The sequence below is a fragment of the Lissotriton vulgaris genome (assembly GCF_964263255.1).
Source record: "Lissotriton vulgaris chromosome 5 unlocalized genomic scaffold, aLisVul1.2 SUPER_5_unloc_1, whole genome shotgun sequence".
Taxonomy (NCBI): Eukaryota; Metazoa; Chordata; class Amphibia; order Caudata; family Salamandridae; genus Lissotriton; species Lissotriton vulgaris.
Window position 1 is genome coordinate 32400 of NW_028240613.1, and position 22763 is coordinate 55162.

A 22763-nucleotide genomic window follows, 5' to 3' on the forward strand; every position below is an offset into this window, starting at 1 on the left:
TGAAGGCTAATTTGCATTTACTCTCCAGCTTCTTGCAGCCAGTAATTAGCAATGAAATAGGTGCGAAAAAGTGTGAAATGCCTTCCAGAAGCAAACAATAGGCTGACCTGAATGGGCAGAGATGACTCTTCTGAACCTTACATGGTGGGGGCTGTGGACATTCATTTTTACACTACAGTGTTATACAGCTTGTGTGTCAAATCCTGCTTGGTCGGACTGCTGGGTTTACATATCAGGCTTGAGGCACACTTGAAAGGAAGGAAGCAGGAATCCAAGACCATTCTCGTGTGTCTACTGTCTAGCTCCTCAAAAATAACACATTTGTCCTACCAGATGTTGCTGGATTTATTGAGTTATGGTGGTTGCTTCAAACTGGATTTTAGTGTTCGATTTAGGAGGACACTCAGATTACCATAGCTCACTCCCCTGACACATCCCCGCCCTCAGGGCCCAAGCTTAGTGATGCTTAAGAGTTTCACTATCTTGAAAAGGCTCAAAGTGGGTAGGGTTGGCCATGTGAGCTTTTACAGTATTGGTTAGGGCATGCCCAGGAGTCATTCCCACCCACTAACTTGTGCCTGGCATAACTGTGGAATATCCAGGATCCAACTTTGAGTGCACTTCTTGAGCTGAAGAGGAACAAAAGAGGACCGGACCTGCTGTCTGTGACCTGAGAGGAGCTCTGAAGGACTGGACCTGCTCCCACTTTTAACCACAACCAAGAAGTGGACTCCAAATGCCATAAGGCTGACCTCCCATTCAAGCTAAAGTGATACAATACGTTACAAAAGGCCTTTCCTGCAACTGACCAGTGGCACCTGGACTGAAACCTGCAGTTGGCCTATGCCCGCCTCCATGTCGGTCTTTAAGTGCCCCTCCGAGGTCCTGTGAAGCTTTGCAGCACAGCTGTCATGACCTATTATTACAATGGTTTATTAATATTTTTTAAGAAGGACAATGAGAGCTGATATTTTAGAGTGGGCTTTAGGTGCGCCCAGAGGATTCTTTCTGTGTCAACTAAAGCTTTTGTTTGCTTGGTTTATCATTCCACCTCCTGTGGGGTGCATGTTTTAAAATGCATAAAAGATCATTTTCTTCCCAAAAGTGCACAAAGTCCTCATATAATGAATTATTTTTTCCCTGGATGCGTTGTATTCAGAAATCAAACATTTTACTTTAGTTTTTCCCACTGCAGCAGGCTTTTCTAAAATTTCAGTTGGGGTGCATAATGCAAGCCTTAAAAAGATGCTATGCTTGTGAGACTGCTGTATCTGAAGCAACCACTAGATAAGCAGGGCATCCATTGAAAATCTCTGTGATGAAGGACCTATGGTGCACACACCTGTGTGGCTGTTTAGTGCTCAAACATGCACTCAAGTCAGAATTCAAGCAAATTGTGTGTGGGTGATAAATGGCAAACATTCATTTGCTGTCTACACATTTTTCCTATTCATTTGCAGCTGCAGGCCAATTTTTATGGTCTGGCTTGCGAGTGCAGTTGTTGACAGCTATGTGAGAACACAAGAGTGGGCCTTTGGTGCTGCCCATATGTTGGGAGCCAGGAGAAAATATTTTGAGTGGACTGAAGTTGTGGGCTTCCACAAAAAAAGTGCGGGCTCTCCACACAGCTGTGATCCTTTTGTTTATTTATCCAGCTGCCTGAGGTTGAACTTTCAAAGTCACTACACACATACAATTAAATTGTCTTAGATAACTAGATAATTAATGGGTTTTTTCTCCGGAGGAAATCTAGATGGGAGGAGGGGAGTCATTAACCTACATGGATTTTTAGGTCTGGCTTAACAGTGCTATTTACAACAAGGGGTGGTGAGGGACAGAGTCTCTGAATTAAACAGAATACTCTCACCCAGTCAAGAGATCAGGGCTAGATCCAACACCGTTTTTTAGCTCACTGCACCATCCCAGTTTCAGAACCTGGCTGTATGCAAATTAGTCTGTTCCTGTCCCAGTGCATGATGGGAACAGGGCAAACCAAACTACAAAAGCCAATTCTTACACTGGGAAGGAAACAAGCTACCGGGGACCGGTTTCTGGCATTTCAGCCTCTTCGGCCCGGCTTGCTTGAATCCTGATGGTGCAATGAGCAAGGGACTCACATCTGAGTATACCCTTCCACGCTTAGGGTGGACAAAAATATTTACAACAAGGGGTGGTGAGGGACAGAGTCTCTGAATTAAACAGAATACTCTCACCCAGTCAAGAGATCAGGGCTAGATCCAACACCGTTTTTTAGCTCACTGCACCATCCCAGTTTCAGAACCTGGCTGTATGCAAATTAGTCTGTTCCTGTCCCAGTGCATGATGGGAACAGGGCAAACCAAACTACAAAAGCCAATTCTTACACTGGGAAGGAAACAAGCTACCGGGGACCGGTTTCTGGCATTTCAGCCTCTTCGGCCCGGCTTGCTTGAATCCTGATGGTGCAATGAGCAAGGGACTCACATCTGAGTATACCCTTCCACGCTTAGGGTGGACAAAAATATTTACAACAAGGGGTGGTGAGGGACAGAGTCTCTGAATTAAACAGAATACTCTCACCCAGTCAAGAGATCAGGGCTAGATCCAACACCGTTTTTTAGCTCACTGCACCATCCCAGTTTCAGAACCTGGCTGTATGCAAATTAGTCTGTTCCTGTCCCAGTGCATGATGGGAACAGGGCAAACCAAACTACAAAAGCCAATTCTTACACTGGGAAGGAAACAAGCTACCGGGGACCGGTTTCTGGCATTTCAGCCTCTTCGGCCCGGCTTGCTTGAATCCTGATGGTGCAATGAGCAAGGGACTCACATCTGAGTATACCCTTCCACGCTTAGGGTGGACAAAAATATTTACAACAAGGGGTGGTGAGGGACAGAGTCTCTGAATTAAACAGAATACTCTCACCCAGTCAAGAGATCAGGGCTAGATCCAAACCCGTTTTTTAGCTCACTGCACCATCCCAGTTTCAGAACCTCACCACCCCCTTTTTGAATCGTATTTGGCCACCACAAGTGTGGCAGGGTATACTCAGACATGAGTCCCTTGCTCACTGCACCACCAGGATTCAAGCAAGCCGGGCCGACGACGGCTGAAATGCCAGAAACCGGTCCCTGGTAGCTTGTCTCCTTTCCGGTGAAGAATTGGCTTGGTTGTTTGGTCTGCCCTGTTCCCATGAGGCACTGGGTCAGACTAATTTGCATATAGCCAGGTTCTGAACTGGGGTGATGCAGTGAGCTAAATAACGGTGATGGATCAAGCCCTGATCTCTTGACTGGGTAAGAGTGGTCTGCTTAATTCAGACACTCTGTTCATCACCACCCCCTTTTTGAATCGTATTTGGCCACCACAAGTGTGGCAGGGTATACTCAGACATGAGTCCCTTGCTCACTGCACCACCAGGATTCAAGCAAGCCGGGCCGACGACGGCTGAAATGCCAGAAACCGGTCCCGGTAGCTTGTCTCCTTTCCGGTGAAGAATTGGCTTGGTAGTTTGGTCTGCCCTGTTCCCATGAGGCACTGGGTCAGACTAATTTGCATATAGCCAGGTTCTGAACTGGGGTGATGCAGTGAGCTAAATAACGGTGATGGATCAAGCCCTGATCTCTTGACTGGGTAAGAGTGGTCTGCTTAATTCAGACACTCTGTTCATCACCACCCCCTTTTTGAATCGTATTTGGCCACCACAAGTGTGGCAGGGTATACTCAGACATGAGTCCCTTGCTCACTGCACCACCAGGATTCAAGCAAGCCGGGCCGACGACGGCTGAAATGCCAGAAACCGGTCCCTGGTAGCTTGTCTCCTTTCCGGTGAAGAATTGGCTTGGTAGTTTGGTCTGCCCTGTTCCCATGAGGCACTGGGTCAGACTAATTTGCATATAGCCAGGTTCTGAACTGGGGTGATGCAGTGAGCTAAATAACGGTGATGGATCAAGCCCTGATCTCTTGACTGGGTAAGAGTGGTCTGCTTAATTCAGACACTCTGTTCATCACCACCCTCTTTTTGAATCGTATTTGGCCACCACAAGTGTGGCAGGGTATACTCAGACATGAGTCCCTTGCTCACTGCACCACCAGGATTCAAGCAAGCCGGGCCGACGACGGCTGAAATGCCAGAAACCGGTCCCTGGTAGCTTGTCTCCTTTCCGGTGAAGAATTGGCTTGGTAGTTTGGTCTGCCCTGTTCCCATGAGGCACTGGGTCAGACTAATTTGCATATAGCCAGGTTCTGAACTGGGGTGATGCAGTGAGCTAAATAACGGTGATGGATCAAGCCCTGATCTCTTGACTGGGTAAGAGTGGTCTGCTTAATTCAGACACTCTGTTCATCACCACCCCCTTTTTGAATCGTATTTGGCCACCACAAGTGTGGCAGGGTATACTCAGACATGAGTCCCTTGCTCACTGCACCACCAGGATTCAAGCAAGCCGGGCCGACGACGGCTGAAATGCCAGAAACCGGTCCCTGGTAGCTTGTCTCCTTTCCGGTGAAGAATTGGCTTGGTAGTTTGGTCTGCCCTGTTCCCATGAGGCACTGGGTCAGACTAATTTGCATATAGCCAGGTTCTGAACTGGGGTGATGCAGTGAGCTAAATAACGGTGATGGATCAAGCCCTGATCTCTTGACTGGGTAAGAGTGGTCTGCTTAATTCAGACACTCTGTTCATCACCACCCCCTTTTTGAATCGTATTTGGCCACCACAAGTGTGGCAGGGTATACTCAGACATGAGTCCCTTGCTCACTGCACCACCAGGATTCAAGCAAGCCGGGCCGACGACGGCTGAAATGCCAGAAACCGGTCCCTGGTAGCTTGTCTCCTTTCCGGTGAAGAATTGGCTTGGTAGTTTGGTCTGCCCTGTTCCCATGAGGCACTGGGTCAGACTAATTTGCATATAGCCAGGTTCTGAACTGGGGTGATGCAGTGAGCTAAATAACGGTGATGGATCAAGCCCTGATCTCTTGACTGGGTAAGAGTGGTCTGCTTAATTCAGACACTCTGTTCATCACCACCCCCTTTTGAATCGTATTTGGCTTAACAGTGCAGCAGTCACTGAGCTTTTAACCTACACCAACATTATTATATATTTCTTTGCTAATACACAAATACATATCCATTCCCACAATATCTTCTTGTTTTACTTGATATTACAATACAACATTCTTTTAAAGCCTTGCTAATGTCTATTAAAAAAAATCCCAAATATGAAGGGCACAGCACTGGTGCCGCACCAACTACTGTGAATTCAGCCCCCGAGTGCTGAGCTCCTAAATTTTGCTAATTAGGGAGACTGATTGGACACTTTCTGCCAAAATGGACCGAGACTGATTGCAGTAGCCATGCCAAGCAGCTAAAGATGCCCAGTGGCAGGCCGCTGCAACAGAAGGCACCTGCGTGTCCTTGGCTGCGGTGAGTCCGATGGTGAAAAGCGTTTGCAAAAATAGTCATGTGATTTGCAGGGCCACCCAGACGTCTAATTCATAATGTTGCCCTTAATGGAATTATGCTCCTCTGTCGATAAGCAGTAGCTTAAATTACTAGGATCAGTAGGCACTTGAAAAATATCAATTGATCAATAAAAAAGATGTGCATGTTACACACCACCACATCAAGACGTGGCTGTCTATAGTATAGCCTCAAGCGGCAAACTATTATTTCTTTAATTCCTATTTGTTAAGTGGAACATATTACTCCCTTAAGGGTTTCAAGATGCTGGGGGACGTCAGGGAGATTAAGTGAGCTATTGCCCAGAGTAACATGATGCTGAGCTGCCGCCGCCACCGGGATTCAGCTGCAAGCCCCGCGCTCCAGAGGCAGCCGCTCTGGCCACTGCACACGCCACACCTCTCTCTCTTTAGTCTGTATAAACACACACCTATACATTGGAATGTTACTATGAAAATTGACTGACATGGGCTATAGTATTAAGAAATGGGCACATCTGTACTGGAATGTTGCTGTAAAGCACACTCATGGAGTCAGTATACACACACTTTCTCACTCGCCCACACTCTATCATATACACACACTCTCTCTCTCTCTCTCTCTCGATGCACTCACTAGGGGAACATTAGCAGTGAGGTTTTTGGCATAAAACCACACGTTGGGTACTCTCTCGATGGGTAGTAATGTTTCTAATTGTATCCCCAGCTGGCAGTGACATGGTCTTTTACTGGATAGGTGGGTACACTGCTCCTAGTCTCTCTAGCTGGCAGCCCTGTAAGCTCTATCATCTGATGTGCATGTGTTTTCTCTTGTTTCTCCCAGCTTAGCAGTGATGTGCAGTGCTTTCCTTTATACAATATCTTTTTTTAATGCAGATTGTGGCTCAGGAGGCTCCGGCTCTGGAGAAGACAGTGAGTGCGAGCAGGATCGCTGCCGAAAATACGGAGGCTCCTGGGACGAGGATGTTGAGGATGACCGCTGCGTCTGTGACTTCATCTGCTCCACTGTTCCACGCAATCTGGTAAGACCGACATTCTCCACACAACCTGTCTGATTGGTAACTACTCTACACATGGGAGATCGCTATCCCAGAATTATCCTTGGAGATGATGTGATTCTGACCTTCCCGGGTGGGCAGGTCAGTCCCAGACCTATCCACGGAGAACGGTGTGTCTCTGCTCTACTCACAAGCCTAGTCAGATCCTCGACCAGTGGGGGCTTTTTTACAGTGTTTTATAGTCCAGCTGGTACGGGTATGGAGTATCTTGCTGGTGGGAGTCTGCAGCTGTTCTGCCAGCAGCATGGCCTCCCATGCCAGCAGGAGCATTGTCTCTTTTGCCTGGCAGCACCATGGCCTCTTTCCCCCATGAGCATGTTCTCACTCTGATTACAATTGCTTTACAGTGTCTTCCTGCAAGAACTTAGAGATTGTAAGTGCTTTGTGCGTCTTCATTTCTAAAAACCCCAAGGCCCGGGGTGAGCAAGGCGGGACAGAACATGGTTCTCCCCTGTGACATACTTTAGCAGAATACATACATTGGGTTCAGAATGTCCTCTATAAAGAGTGGTGTCTTGAAACCAGCAGTGCTCATCCCCTACACCTCCGGTTCAGTGCCTGGTGGTCCATGGTCCTTAGGGCGCTCCAGTGTTGAACCACCACACCGGCCTTGTTGATGAGGCTGGCCTCGAGGGCTTACTCGTTGATTTCCATAACCGCTGCCAGGCAGATCAGCAAGTTGGAGGTCAGGGGGCTGCTCAGAGCCTTATATGGAGTTCTTCACCATCGGGTAGTGTTGCATGCAGGCCTGGGCTTCACACCAAAGATAGCCTTTGGCTTCCTCTTGGATAAAGATGTTGCCGTTTTTCCACCATAATCCTGTTTCCCAAGAGGGCTTCTTCTCCATACGTTAGAAGTACAGTAAACCTTATGTATAGATTGTAGACAATCGTTCGTCAAGACGGGTTGCCTCTATGATAAAAGGAAAATAAACTTTCCTGTGCTATTAAGCGGAAGGAATAAGGGGAGTTATTACTGAGGTGCAGAAGGTAGCTGGGGGGGGGAGGTGGAGCCTCCAGGTGCTGTGGCCTCATGGATATGAACTCAGTGGTTTCCTTTGAATGAAGTCTATAGAGGCAGCTACATGAGCGTAGCTGTCTATCTTTGTTCACCTCCATAAAATGCCCCTGGGACCTCCTGCCAGTCTTCCTCTGGTGAAAATACACTGCATGCGGCTACTGTGTGATCGCGTCTCCTCGTAAACTCCAAGACACTGGGCAACAGACTAGCTTTGCCACTTTGTGGTGTACGGTGTTGGACCGCAACGCTTGGTGCAGCCTCACATAGTTGGATCTGTGACTTAAGCAGTGTAGGAGGCAGGAGGGACCTGATTATGTATCCGTAACTTTCATTACTCGGAGTCCAACTTTTATTCATCAGTCTGTGCCCCTAACCCTCTCTCAAAGGAAATTATCTTCATGGAGTGAAAGAAGGAAATAGGGCTCTTTTTTATTGCTCTTTATTGGGTATGTCATGGTATTGATAATTTACATTGGCATTTCCAGGTTTTGTGTGTGTGTGTGTGTGTATACTGGGCTTCCATATTATATGTACATTGGACATCTGTGCATCTTGTGTTCATCAGCAATCAACAGTGTAACAATAGTAATATATCCTTCATCACGTAACACAGTCACTGTGTACCACTCTTAGGAGAAATGGAGCTTATTTGTACTATAAAGTAGACAATGTGGTGATATATATATATATATATTAATCAGAAACCGAATTTCTGTGAATTTTCTGGATGCAGTCCTTCACAAAAACATAGTTTCCTGTCTGCAGGGTGAACACTCACCCTTATGTACACATAGCCGTGATAATTAAAATGCACAGCAAATAATCATATTTTAGGGTATTTGATTTTTTTTTTTAATTATCCTCCTCTACCTGGCCGTCTTTATTCACCCTTACTGTTTTTTGTTTACCTTGTTCATTCCTCGCCACCCCGTTGTCCATGTCCCCGTTCCTCCCTCCTCCCTTCTATGCAGGTGTGCGGCTCCGACGGCGCCATCTACACCAACGAGTGTGAGCTGAAGAAAACCCGCTGTGAGAAGCGGCAGGATCTGTACGTCACCAGCCTGGGCGCCTGCCACGGTGAGCCGAGGATGCGAGCCTTGCAGAATCTCGAGGGGCGGAGGGAGGGCTGAACCGGCACCCCCATCTCCCCTTATCTCAGCAAAAGAAACTAGTTCCAGAATAATATGTTCCGCTGCATGAGCCTGAATAAAAAAAATAAAAAAATCAAGCTTTGGCCCAGTTCCCACTTATCCGAGGCCGGGGACTCCGATAGCATCTCTGCATAATTTGCTGCATACGCGGCCTCAGTGGCTTGCATGTTGATTTGAATTTATAACACTCCCCTTCATCCTTAATATGGAGCACCCCCCTTCTTCCACCCTCCGCTGCCCCCGACATTCTGGGGAGCGGCTTGAGGGGGGTAACCGGGGCAGATGATGGTAGATATAGAATGCAGATTTTGCCCTCTCGTAGGGGGGGTTGGGGCCATGTGAGCTGTAATCTTCCCAGTTCAGAAGCTTCCTTGGCTTGCTGGCGCTGCAGGTTATATTTTGTTTTGGTGTTATTATGTCGGTGATTCTTTAATGGGGATAAAATTGATGTGTAAACAAAGAGGCTTTTGGGTGGAGTAGTCATCACTAAATCAGACCCAGGTCTGTAAAGATAAATTTGGACTCGCGCGCAGACATCCCTCCGCACCACAAGGGCAGTGCTGTTGGTCAGAAGTGTGTTTTATGAATGTTCATAACATAAGCCATAGAATCCTTCCAGTCAGAGTTATAGCACATTAAAGATTTCTCTAGGGTTCCTGGGTGTCTGGATGTTTGGGTTGCAGGGTGTTTTTTTCATTTGTTTGTATTTATTTCAGCTGCCACCATAACTCCTCCACCATCCCTGGCTCCACACTGCAGCCGGACTGTGTACGGATGCTGTTCAGACAATGTGACCGCGGCGCTCGGTGTTGGCCAAGCAGGCTGTCCAAGTAAGTCTTGATATTTACCTCTTCCTGGTAATATCAAACACCTACTGTCAGGGCAAAGTTCATGCCAGGGGGCACCTGGATCATTTATCGTTTATTGTATACCCAGAAGTGCCATGTGTCAGTATTCTTCTTTGCGAGGGGTGGCCCGCGTAAATGTGTTCATTTGGGGAATCAACATGGTAAGACTTTTCAGTCTTAGATGTAGAAGTAGGACTACAGTTGGCGTACCAGAGTCTAGTATTTTGAGGTTTGATCAGAAAAGAGTGTTGGCGTAAGGTAGTCTGAGAATGCCACACTGTACATTCTGCCAAGGCTGCTTCACGGGTTAGGCCTGCAGTCCAAGATGATCTGATGTTACACAGGAAATATTGACTGTCCAGCTGCGTCCAGTTCCTTTTCAGTTATTGTGGACCTAAATGCTGCTAGGCTTGGTCAAAATATACTGCCCGTATACCCTTTCTAGTATGTGTATCATACTCCACTTCTAATAGATACAAAGGCAGATGGCTCTACAACCTTGTACACTGAACCTGGCCTCTAGAACCGAGGGTGTATGTCAGATTATCGACAAAAAACGATCAACTTCAGAATATCGGCTAACACAATGGAGGGAAGAGAAGTATATATAGTGACATACCGATTAACTGTTCTTAACTCCACATCTACGTGCCTTGAAGATGTATATACCTCAAAATGTTATGGTACTCAATATTTTTGTAGGATTATATATTTTTTCCGCGATAATCTGACACAATTTCAGGAGGGAAAGTAGTTGCAATTCAGGGCGTTGCGTTCCTAGATCTTGATATATCTTCAAGGTATGTAGATATGGAGTACAGAATAGTAGATCTCTACTTACCTGTATTTATTTATTTTCTTCTCGATGTTTTGGTTATCCATATTCTTTATACAACACTCTTATAGAGAAATATTGAAAGCTTTATTACTATAGTAGTACCCCTCTCCTGACTTAAGTATCTTAATTCTCAGTGACAACATCGCTGGATTAAGACTGAAAGGATTGTTTTGCAAAGGAACTTTTATTGAGGCCTTTCATCCTAATGAACATTATGGACAAGTTTGAGGATCTTAACCTTGGTCCTTCTTGGCACCAGAAGTCAGTGCAATGGTGGAGGTTGCAGTTGATTTGGTACCTTGAGCTGCTTTAGAGAATGAGCTTCACCCCTGGGTCCATCACCCTCACGAGTTATCTTCAGTAGACAAAGAGGAAGCCTGCCAAGTTCACACTGTCCAAATGCCACTTTGTAGAATCTCTCACTAGTATAACTGTATTTTGGTTCGAGAGCATGTGTGTAATGTTTCTGTATGAAGCCAGGTTACCAAGATGGGGAAAAGTTGCTCTCCACTGTGATGAATTACTTCCTAATCAAGCAAGCTCTGCCTCGCTCAGATTACTGTTAAAGTTTGTAGATTTATATAGCCTGGCTTACCACCCGTGAGGGTATCCAGGCACTGTGCATAGGCACGGGGAGATTAAGTGATTAGCCCAGAATCACAGGATGTTGCGCCAACGCCAAGACTCTAATCCGGATCCCCAGAACCGGAGTCTGCTGTTCTGTTCGTTGTTCCACATCCTCTTCCCTAACTGTATCTGCCCCACTGTTAGCGATTTAGCACAAAATGGTAGGCTTTCTTCAGATCTGGTGTGCTAATGACGCAAACAAAACTCGAATCAAGAAAACTTTGAGTAAAACTCCCAAGCCTTTTAGTAAAAAATGGCAAAAGGACTTAAGGATTCCAATGTGACCAAAATGACGAATATCAGAACAATTGCTTCAAATATGTAGAGTTAAAGCTGCGGTTCCACTGCACATGTCTTCTCAAGTATGGAAAGACAGTCAGTGAAAGTTCCTGCATATTACTCACCAGTGGTCACTGGCAGTATTTTCCTCACTCTAGGAGCACTGCCCGGCTCCTAGCTCCAGGCTGCCTCTTGCTTTCAGTCAGGCCAGAGGGACTGGTTTAGTCAATCTCCCCATGCTTATGGGTGCCATTCACGCCTCTAACGTGTATCTCCATCACAGGCAAGGACCGCTTCGGTCGTTTCTGTTTCTGCCAACGCCAGTGGACAGAGCCCCCAATTTTGGTAGCATAAGTTCAGTCCTTGGTTTACTTTTCCTAGTGCCAACTCAGTTCTTGCTGACTTTGTCACTAATTTCAAAGTTAGAAGAAAGAATATCCACAAAGGTGGGTGCAAAACCAGTCTCAAATGATCTGTTACACAAGCATGGTCCTTTCCTTTCCTCCTTATGTGCCCCTGGAGGCCACTAGGTGATCACCAAACTCACTGCCTGGTCGGCAACAGGGCTATCGCAAAGTAAAGTTGTCTCCTTTCTGCTTCCCAATTCTACACCATGTCTGTCTTCTCTACATTTCAGACTTCTACCTGTGTTCTTTCTTCCATCGTGCACCCACAAATCTTAACTCTAGTGGCAACCGCTCACCCGACAATATTCATATTGTAGCAGATGTCTGGCTCGTCCGGTACTTTGGCCGCACACACTCGCAGGCTGGCAAACTCCACAGCATGTGAAAAATCCAGATAGCTACTGAAGCTTCGACCTCCTACCTTCCATTATACTAATCCTTGCAGAGGAGATGAAATGTCCCTGTTCTCAATCTCCACCTCTAACAGTGCCCACTTTACTACAAGTTGCTCTCCTGCAGGTAAAGCATTGTAAAATGAGTGGTCAGTTGGAAGCTTTTACAAAGTGAGAACATTCCAGCTAAGGCCATTTTCATTAGCTCTCTCTCATGGCAAAGCAATGCTGTTCTCACCCAAACTGGCTTGATGACCTATGAACCCAGACCCCCAACCGAAAAGGAGGCATGGACCGTAGTTCTTTAAATCCTGCCATCGATATTGATCAATTCTTTGATGCTTTCCAATAGCACTGAGCTAGTCCAAACCTCTGCACATGTATTTATTGTTCTTTTCCCTGCCCATGTCCAGCAGAGACATCTGCAGCTATGCACTGCAACAGTCATGATTATTGCAATGGGCACAAGCTTGACCATCTCTTCCCAGCGCTCAGCTAGGCTCCTTCTGTTCAAAGGATTAGTAACCTGTGCTCCTGAAAACTAACACACTAACCACAGTGCATTTACATATCTATACAAACCCTCATATGATGAGTGTTACAATCTCTCGGTCATAATGTATTCATGGTGAAATATATGCCGCGAGAAACTAGTTAGTGATAGGTCAGCGTGCAGGGCTAGAATAACAGCAGAATCTAGCTTAGAAGATGGGTGGGAACCATATGGAAAAATGAATTTCCTACAGTTTCTTTTTAGCCTCAGTTTGTAGTTGGTCTTTGTGACCAGCTGCCCATCCTGGAGCTTGCTATCAAACTATACGCTGACGTTTTTTGCTGAGTGAGTGGGCACGCAACACTTCAGGGTACCAATGGCTGGAGTCTCTGGGAGGTGCTCAGTGGTGAAACATGAAGAAACAGTTCCTCGATTTTAGAAGAATTGGCAATTTACTGGATGCCGTCCAGGCATAGATGTTTAATAGACATAAATGGACACAACTGCCATCCCTTCCTTACAAGTTAGTCGCCACTTGCGTTTAACAGGAAGCACAATTCGTGCAGCCCGATGACCCCAGGAAGGGGTTACATATATGCGTTAAAGAAGAGAAAAAAGAGAAGCACTTTCTCTTGTGGTAAATAGTTTGACATGTTGGTTCTGACTCTCTAGGAACAGATTCATCCAGTTCTTATCTGTAATATTGTTAGCTTATGTTGTCTCATAAACTATTGAATATCAAAACCCATCAATAAGTTAATTAGCACTAGAACTGCCGAATGCCCAGAGTAGTCTGTCTGTGACGTCTGTAACCGCAGTGTCCAGGCCGTGTCCTAGTAAAAAAAAAAAGTCTTTGTAATGCAATAGGTCTTTTATTTAAGTGTTGTTTTTAAAATAGATAAATAAAAGGCATTGTCATTTACAGTGCCAATAGCTTAAACTCTTGCAAATGCAAGACCTATTGCATTGTAAATGGTTTTTTTTTTGTAAAAGTGCACCATGCCACGCTTCCACATTAATGGCGGCCACACATCTTTAGTTAGACGTGGCTCGCCTAAAAGGGGGGCAGCCACCATTAAAGTGAAATTGCGGTATGCAGCGCTTTTACCAAAAAAAGCATGTTTGTCAAGTTGACAGACAAATGTTTTTTTTCTTTCTAATAGCACCCCATGCCATGGTTTCACTTTATTAGTGACCGCGCACCTTTCTTTAGATGCAGCTCGTCTAAAGAAAGGGGCTTGGCAACCATTAATGTGAAAGCGCGGTATGGGGCGTTTGTAAACAAAAAGAAAACAGTGACGAAATAGAAGAAAAAATCTTTCGGCAGCGCAAATAAACCAAAGCCCCTGCTGCCACTATCAGCGTGGCGTGCCATGCTATGAAAAAAAATGTAATCAAACTTTGCGGGAGAGTGTGTCCTGCCTGCAACAGCAGGCAGGTGAAAACCATTTAACAAAATAGTGCTCGGAGGCTGTAATTAAAGCCTATCGAGTAACAACACATGTAACAGGGGGTGTCCTCCTGGAAGGTTACATAATGAGACAAGGCGGTACTAAGGAAGGAGTGCTAAGCCTATAGAACAATGAAAAGGCACAGTTTACAAAGGACAATGACACAAGCCAATGAAAAATATGAGCCGAGAGTGGACAGAGCTTAAAGTCCATACCTAAATACAGCATGCCTTGCCGTGCAGCACATGCACTGCCAGGCTGCCTAAAAAGACTGAAAAGTGTCATTGCTGTGTTGCCTTTATAGATTATCTGATTGCCCGATCTTCGGAAATCCTGTGATTGGGCAAAAACTTGCTGTATGATTGGGCAAAAGCTTGCCCAATCATACAGCGAATGATTGAAGTTTTTGCAAAGCCGAGTTTCAATTTCAGGTTTCAGGACTGCTGCAGAATCCTATCTTTTAGAGACAGAATTATGATATTCAGTCAGGTGAACTTTGGCCAGTGAGGAAATTTGCTACAGAGTATTGACTGGCAGCAAGCTAGTAAGGAGCACGTGGTTGGGGTTTTGGAGCTCATCACTAGTAAATTTCTGAATTTCGTCGGCAATTGAATGTGGCTATGGCAGCTGTAAAACGAAAGTTCGATTGAAAGTTTGAATTATTGTTGAGGGTTCCTTAGTAATCCAGTGAACAGTGCACAGTGTTTACTACCACTTAGGTTTGTAATTCCTCCAGCTGTAAAACTGAACCACCTAGATTTAAAAGCTGGTGAATTGTAGACTTACATTTTAATATCTTCTCTACATATAAAGAGACAGCCATTTTGCCAAGGCAGCTATTGCTCGAATGGCAGCCAGCAGACAGTCTGGCTTGATGAGACTATTAAACAGCTCTACCTGTTTTACTGCAAACTTCCTCAACTAAGAGCAACCCATAAGCTTTTATTATATGGAAGATGCATTTCTTTAGGGACATTGCAGTCTGCTTTAGCCTCAGGGCTGCCTTAATTCTCCTATTTCAGTTTGACATTCCTGCAGCGTTCTTCCCATTCTTCAAGGCAGGCAGAAACATTTGACTCTCGAGTTGCTGATTGTGATGCAGCTGTCATCTCACCACAGCTTATGGGCAGTGTTTTTTAAAGCCTCTCTAGAAGGCTAGTCGAGGTACCCCCTCTTAGTTCTGTGACTCTCACTTCGGAGACAGCTCTGTGTGTAATCCCCACAGACAGTCTGGATAGGGTGTTGATGTACCTGACCGGGCGTACTTCAGTGCCTCTGAAGTCTTCTGAGACGCTACTGCTGCCCTGCCTCAAACACTGTGCTCTCTGTTGCTAGAGAATAGCTCTATCTCGGGCTTTAACCTTCTTATTTTCAGCAGGCTTCTGTTAGTGCCTTTGAGACCACTTTTTTTTATTCCTAATGAAAGAAGGTTATTCTAGACTCGAAGGTCCTATTGCGATATGAACCTCATAGATTGCTGATCTTGAGCTGCCTGGCCCTGCTTTGTGGGATTCCGTGACAAAGTTAAGCACACCTTAAGAGAAGCACACCAATATGCTTTATGCAACCCTCAACTTTGATTTAGCAGCCTAGTCCATGGCCTTGAGTGTATACCATCCCTCTGTCTGTGGTGGTATGAGTCACAAAGGAGAAACTGTCCATGCGTGAGTGACCGCTTGCCAGTGGTCTAGGAACAACCACTTCACAGTGTAAGCAGGGGCTGCAACTGGGCTGGATAAGCTAGTAAATTGGGCCCACATATACATTAGTTGTCTATGGGCCTTTTATGTCTACAGGTCTGAAGACCAACATCTAATAAATAACACTGCCAGGAAATCCCATGAGAGATGGTTGTGGACTTTCACCTGAAATGCACAGGGATGAAACAAATAAAATAAATGGAGGAAAACTCAGGAAATAAATACACAGGAAAACCATGAACATGAGAGCGAGAAAGATACTAAAGAAAAAGTAAGGATTAAAGAAAAAAGATGGGTGAATAGAAAGGGAAAATAACCACAGGAGAAAGGAAAAGCAAGATGAATGAAAGATGAAAGGAAGTATGAAAGAATGAGTGGATGGAGGTGTGAAAGGACTGAAGGGTGATCAGCGGGATGGAAGAGAGAAAGGACTGACTGGTGAAAGGAGGAATGGATGGAAGGATAGAATGGGCAGATGGAGAACAGTGAGTGGATGGATGGTTAAAAGACAGATATGTGAACATATTGATGGGTGAAAAGATGAATGCATGCGGCAATTTGTAGGTAGGTAGATAGATAGGTGAAAGTGTAGATAGATGGATGAATGGATTGATAGAAGGATGCATGGATGGATAGAAGTAAGGAGGGGGAAAGGTACTCTTCTACAGAGGGTCACGTTTGCTCGTTTGACCCGCTCGATCAGATTAGAGGTGTGTTTCAAGTGGGGAGTATTTTCTTTTCTGGCTACTCCCTTGCAGTTTCCTCTTTGTGAATTGTGTTGGGCGCCTTCAAAGCGAGCAAACAATATTCAAGAGGATGACTACATGTTTCTGCAGTTTTCTGCATGTTTCTTTTCTTTAACCCCTTCAATGCTCATGACGGAACAGTTGCGTCATGAGCGTCGGTTGACCTGTGCTCATGACGGAACCGTTCCGTCATGGTTCCATACGCCCAATGGAACGTTCAGCACAGCGCACGAATTTGCGCCGCGCTGATGAGGTTAAGAACACAATCCGTTTTGGAGATGCAAGCACAGGGATGAAAGTCTGCTGTCCCTAACAGACCACCATCCCTGCATTCATGGCCAATCCCAAGGGGAAACAAACAGGGACATGCCTAATTATTAATATTCATTGAGCAGGTCATTTTGCAACCTTCTACGAATGAACAATTTGCAATATTACATCTTTGTACGTTGAGTACATCACACATTGCATCCCAGTTCTCAAACCAGTCGGTGTGCAATTTGTACATATGATTTGCAAACACCATCTAATACATTCCTATGTGCTATCTATTAAGACAGCAGGTATCGCATTATCCCTGTCAATCGGTATTGCCTTTGCTGTATAATATACGTCCACGTTTACCCATGGGCCTGGGTCCTCTGATGCGAACCACCCTTTGCCTGAATTGAAATGAATTAAGCAGCCTGGCAAAACCTTGTATTTTAGAGGTACCGCCACAGATGTCTGTCCCTTTTTCTGTGACTTTGACCATTGCTTGTATTGTTTTTTATGGCTCTGTCTGAGAGAGGGCTCTTCCAGATAGTAGTCTGGGGGTTTAACAAGGAGTGTTCTCTTTCATTCATGTATTCTATAACACCAGGATAACGTCTTTATTTCTACTTTTTTGGGAATGTGGCCAGGAGATGTTAGCAGGGCTTTAAGTGGGATGAAAAAACTGGGGGGTCTCTCAAAGGGGCGTGGCCCGTGTAATTAGGGGCGTGGCTTTAAAACACTCACACTAAAAATCTGTGCTTAGCAAAGTGTGCCGCCCGACTTGTTTCTTGCTGTTTCGGTCATGGCATCCAGATATGTGATACAACAAGTAACATCATACCTACAACAAGTAAGGACTATTGGCTTTGCCAATGGTGATTAGTTGCAGAAGATAAATAAGCTGCAACTTTGGCGTGTATATAATATTGAAAAAGCTTCCAATTAAAGCCCTGGTGACCCTACCACAATGTTGCTGCTCTTGCTTTTCAGAAAGAGAAGGGAAATCCAGAAAGAAAATGACTCTTTAAAGGATTTCCCTTCCTCCACAACGCTCACCTGGCATGACGTCATGCCGTGACTTCTCCACTAGTGAGAAGTGAGCAGTGTGGGTAGCGCACATCGATGTGCCTGCTGTCTCGAAACGGGTCTCTATCGGGCTTTGTTTTGCGCCCTGGCACTTTTTTCCGGACTGCAGTGACAGCACTGCAATCTGGGGGAAAAAACGGACCGCCTGTGCCAGGGCTCAAAACCGAGCCCGATAGAGACCCGTTTCGAGGCCCCCTGAAAAAAACTGCTGGTGCTCAGACCCCTTGAGACCTGGCCCACTTAAAGCCCTGGATGTTAGTAGTATGACCATGAGCGTGCTCCGTAGATTCATGGATGGAGGAGGGAACGGGCACACTGTTAACCTCTTCAGTGCTCATGGCAAGGTCAACTCGTCATGAGTTTTACCTGCCCTGCGCTGAGTTGACCTTGTCATGAACAATGGGATTCAAGGAATGTCAGCGCAGGAAGGGAAAAACCCCTTAGGAGCCAAGGTGTTAAAGAACAGGGCAGTCGTCACACAGCTGCAATGACAAGGAAGACCAGGGATATTCGGTCAGAGGTTTCTCTGGCTTCTGTTGCACCCAGCGCATAATCTGGTATAAGAATAGAATCTACAACTTGTGTTCGCGTGGTGTTGTGTGTTGACGGGACAGACGATTCTATAGCAGCTTATTTTGCACATGTCTACAGCACCTGGTGTCGGCTCTGCTGGCGCGCCCACACACAAAGTATGTTCATGCAGCAGAATTTGCTAGACTTTCTCACATATCCAGATGGGAAGTTGTTCTTCAACAATTACTGCTCTTGGTTGCTGTGGGTGCATCATTGCTCCTGGGAGGGGAGGGGTGGTGACTGCTCAGATGACTGCAGCTTTGGGTGTGGGTACATGTGCTTGGATGGTCTCAAATGGCATGAACCGTGCATGGGACTGGTGTCATGAAGGTACCACAGCTGTTTCCTGCATGGTAGCCTCACTTCGCAGCAGTGCCAAAGTTACCCCGGCTTGTCCAACTAATGTCATGCGACGATACCCCTGCCGTGTACCAATGTAACATGAAGCCGCCCTGAGGCATCATGGTTACGGCTGGTGAATACTTGTCACTCCCAGTGTATGCTCCCAGTGTATGCTACTGTGTGTGCGCACGCAATATTTGTGCAGCAGCCAGACTAAAAGCTGCACATAACATTACGCAGCCAAAGATTGTGCTGTGCCTGCGATACCCACTCATGGCTACACGACTTTTATGGCACACAATGTCCTGCTCAGAAACTGGAAGGCACCACGCCTCAGGGGAGGAACCCCAACTCGTTTGTAGCCCACATACGTCTGTTCACTGTGGCCTTGACAATAATGCAGTAAGAGTGATCTAGTGTCAGGGGATATCTTTCCACAGCCCACCACATAAAGAGCTTCGAGAGGTGCCTAAGTATGATAGTGAAAAACACTTTAGTCCCCTCTTCTCCTCTGGCTCTCCTGCACCATCTTTCTCTCCTCCATCTGTTATTTGGATTTTTTTCTGAGGCTAGACTGCTATACAATTCCAGACAGGTGGCTTCACCTCCAGGTGCATCACGCCTGAGTCCACAGAAGTCATAATCGTGCTGCCAGCTCGACTGTCAACACACAAATACTTCACATATCGCAGCGAATCCAGAGTTTTGCAGTGCAGGGAACATCTGTTCCAGGGAATACACTCCTCTCCCGTGGTAATGCACTGTGACTTATCAGACAGATTAACTCCTGGTGCCCACGTCTTCTCCTCCAAAATGTAATATTCAAGCAAAGCAGCACGAGGTAAATTGGCACTGCAAATGGAATTGTAATAAATGCCTGTTTATGCTCGTTTCACACTGTGAGTTTAAAGGGCTATAAACGCCCGGGGATGTTCTTTATTTCGTGCAATGATATGGGAAGGAGAGAGATTCTGGGCACCGTTCTTAATTCCTCGCAGTAATGCAGGGAGGTGGAAGTTCTATAAATGCCAGGGGTGTTCTTTATTCTATGCAGGCAGTCACACGATGACAGTGCCCAGGGATAGTCGTTATTCTACTCCGCGATGCAACGACGGAGAAAGATGGCAATGCCCAGAGATGGTCCTTATTGTGTGCAATGAGGTGGAACAGTGGCAGTGCCCAGGGCTAATCTTTATTCTACACAGTGATGCTGGTAGTGAGGGAGAAAGGTGGCAGTGCCCATGGATAGCCTTTATTCTACTCCGCGATGCAGTGAGGCAGAAAGGTGGCAATGCCCAGGGATAGTTGTTGTTCTGTGTAGTGAGGCGGAAAGATGGCAATGACCGGGCAGCGTTCATCTAAGTCGTGAGGTAGAAGGGTAGCAATTCCTAGGAACATTGGGTTCCATGTACTGATGCAGTGAAGCCGAAAAATGGCAGCACAGAGGGTTTATTCTGAATGCAGTTTGCTAGAATATTACTTACACTAGGCCTTGATGCAGTGTAGTAGATGGATGGCAGGGCCTCTGGATACTCATTATACTGTTCAGTAATAGAAACCTATAGAAGGATGGCAATGCCTAGGAGCGTTCTTTCTACTGTGCAGTGAGGTAGGAAGAGAGCAATGCCTATGAGTACTCTTTATTCCATTCAGTGATGCAGTAGGATGGCAGTGCCTCATGATATTCCTGTATCCTTGCAGTGATGCAGTAGGATGGCAGTTCCTCAGGATATTCTTTATTCCATGCAGTGATGCAGTAGGATGGCAGTGGCTCATGATATTCCTTTATCCTTGCAGTGATGCAGTAGGATGGCAGTTCCTCAGGATATTCTTTATTCCATGCAGTGATGCAGTAGGATGGCAGTGGCTCAGGATATTCTTTATTCCATGCAGTGATGCAGTAGGATGGCTGTGTTTCTGGATATTCTTTATTCCATGCAGTTTTGCAGTAGGTTGGCAGTGACTCAGGATATTCTTTATTCCATGCCGTAGAATGGCAGTGCTTCTGGATATTCTTTACTCCATTCAGCGATGCAGTAGGATGTCAGTGCCTTAAGATATTCTTTATTCCATTCAGTGATGCAGTAGGGTATCAGTGCCTCAGGATATTCTTTATTCCATGCAGTGATGCAGTAGGATGGCAGTGGCTCAGGATATTCTTTATTCCATGCTGTAGAATGGCTGTGTTTCTGGATATTCCTTATTCCATGCAGTGATGCAGTAGGATGGCTGTGTTTCTGGATATTCTTTATTCCATGCAGTGATGCAGTAGGTTGGCAGTGACTCAGGATATTCTTTATTCCATGCCGTAGAATGGCAGTGCTTCTGGATATTCTTTACTCCATTCAGCGATGCAGTAGGATGTCAGTGCCTTAAGATATTCTTTATTCCATTCAGTGATGCAGCAGGTTATCAGTGCCTCTGGATAATCTTAATTCCATGCCATAGAATGGCAGCACCATGGGATATTATATATTCTATGAAGCGAAGAAGAAGGTTGGAAGTGCCCACAGATAGTTTTTTTATGCAGTGTTAAACCCTTCCCCGCGGGGCTAATTCCCCAGCTGTGCTGGGGGGAGGAGGGGCGCGCAGCGTCGGGGTGCTCGTGACGAGCTGAGCTTGTCATGAACACGCCCATTTGAATGGAACGCTCAGCACAGCAGGAGAATTATCCCCGCGTGTGTCATGACTAGCTCTGCTCGTCATGAGCACAGCGGCAACGTGACTCATGACGAGCTGAGCTCGTCATGAGCACGGATGAGGTTAAAGACGAATAGCAGAGCCATTTTTCATCTGTGCAGAAGGGTTGGGCAGCAGTCTCCAGGTATATTCTTTATTCTATGAAGTGAGACAAATCGATGTAAATGCCCATGAATGCTTTTTGTTATACAGTGCGATCGAAGAATGGCAATAGCCAGGGCTATTCTTTTTTTCTGTGCAGTGTACAGTGGGGTCCATTTGCAGTGCCATGGGATGATATTTATCCTATGCGGTGGGAAGAATGGAATATAAATTCTGGGGATGTTTCTTGTGTATATACTACAGTGTGTTAAAACAATGTCAATGTTGTTGGACAGTCTTCGTACATTCAGTGATCCACTGAAAGAGATGGGTTACTAATCCCACTGGATATTATCCGCTCTGTGTTCAAAAGAGTATACGTGCTTTAGGGTCTTCCAGTACGGTAAATGGATTACTGTGCCTCGGGATATTCTTTACACTATGCAGGAATGCAGTGAGAAATAAGGAATGTAAATGTCTGCTATATTCTCTACCCTCTGCAGACGAACAGTGAGGAGAAAGGCTAGCAAAGCCTACAGTTGTCCTGTGCAGTGATTCAGTGAGATAGGCGTATGAATGCTTCGGGGTGCTTCAGTGAGACTGATGGAATATAAATGCTAGGGATATTCTTTATTCTGTGCACTGACACAATCGAAGACTATTAATGTTATTGAAATGTAGCAGTGCTTTAAATGTGCCTGTACTTTCCAGTACCGAGTACCAGTTTTTTGTTTTTTTCGAGGGAGAGTACCGGCACTTCTCAAGAGTGACCTAATACGTTTACATAGAGAGTAATGGCACTTCTTAGGAACAATCAGGCACGATGGTACAGGGAGCCTGTACTTCTATTTTTCCATTTCAAGCACTGAATTGTAGGATATTCTAGTGGTATCATAGAAATATGCATGGAGTACTCGCTTTCAGTGATGCAGTGAGATAGAATGATGAACATGCCCGAGAGGTTCTTTGCGGATAGGACGGTCCAAGGTGGGTGATATGTTTCTTTCTAAATTGCTTCTTCAGGCAGCTGCCAGTGCAACCACTATGGCTCTTACGGTGGCGTTTGTGACCCATCTACTGGACAGTGCTCCTGTAAACCCGGTGTTGGAGGGTTAAAGTGTGATCGATGTGAACCAGGGTTCTGGAACTTCCGCGGAATCGTCACCGACAAGAAGAGTGGGTGTACACGTAAGTAAAGTAGCACCTTCTGCCCACCACTTGCACTCTGCCTCAGAGGGGGGTTTTGGGGTTCAGAGCATCAATCACTGTTGTGATG

At 45.8% G+C, this 22763-nt stretch overlaps 1 protein-coding gene across 1 annotated transcript in view; it reads left to right on the forward strand.

The window, feature by feature from the left end:
• Positions 1 to 22763, forward strand: part of AGRN (agrin) — a gene marked incomplete at its 5' end in the record, with an annotated part of 135854 nt that overhangs the window by 31033 nt on the left and 82058 nt on the right. The window contains 4 exons of the mRNA XM_086947838.1: positions 6317 to 6462; positions 8490 to 8595; positions 9386 to 9499; positions 22511 to 22675. Of these exons, the coding sequence (XP_086803964.1) occupies positions 6317 to 6462; positions 8490 to 8595; positions 9386 to 9499; positions 22511 to 22675 (531 nt within the window). The remainder of the gene's footprint in view (positions 1 to 6316; positions 6463 to 8489; positions 8596 to 9385; positions 9500 to 22510; positions 22676 to 22763) is intronic.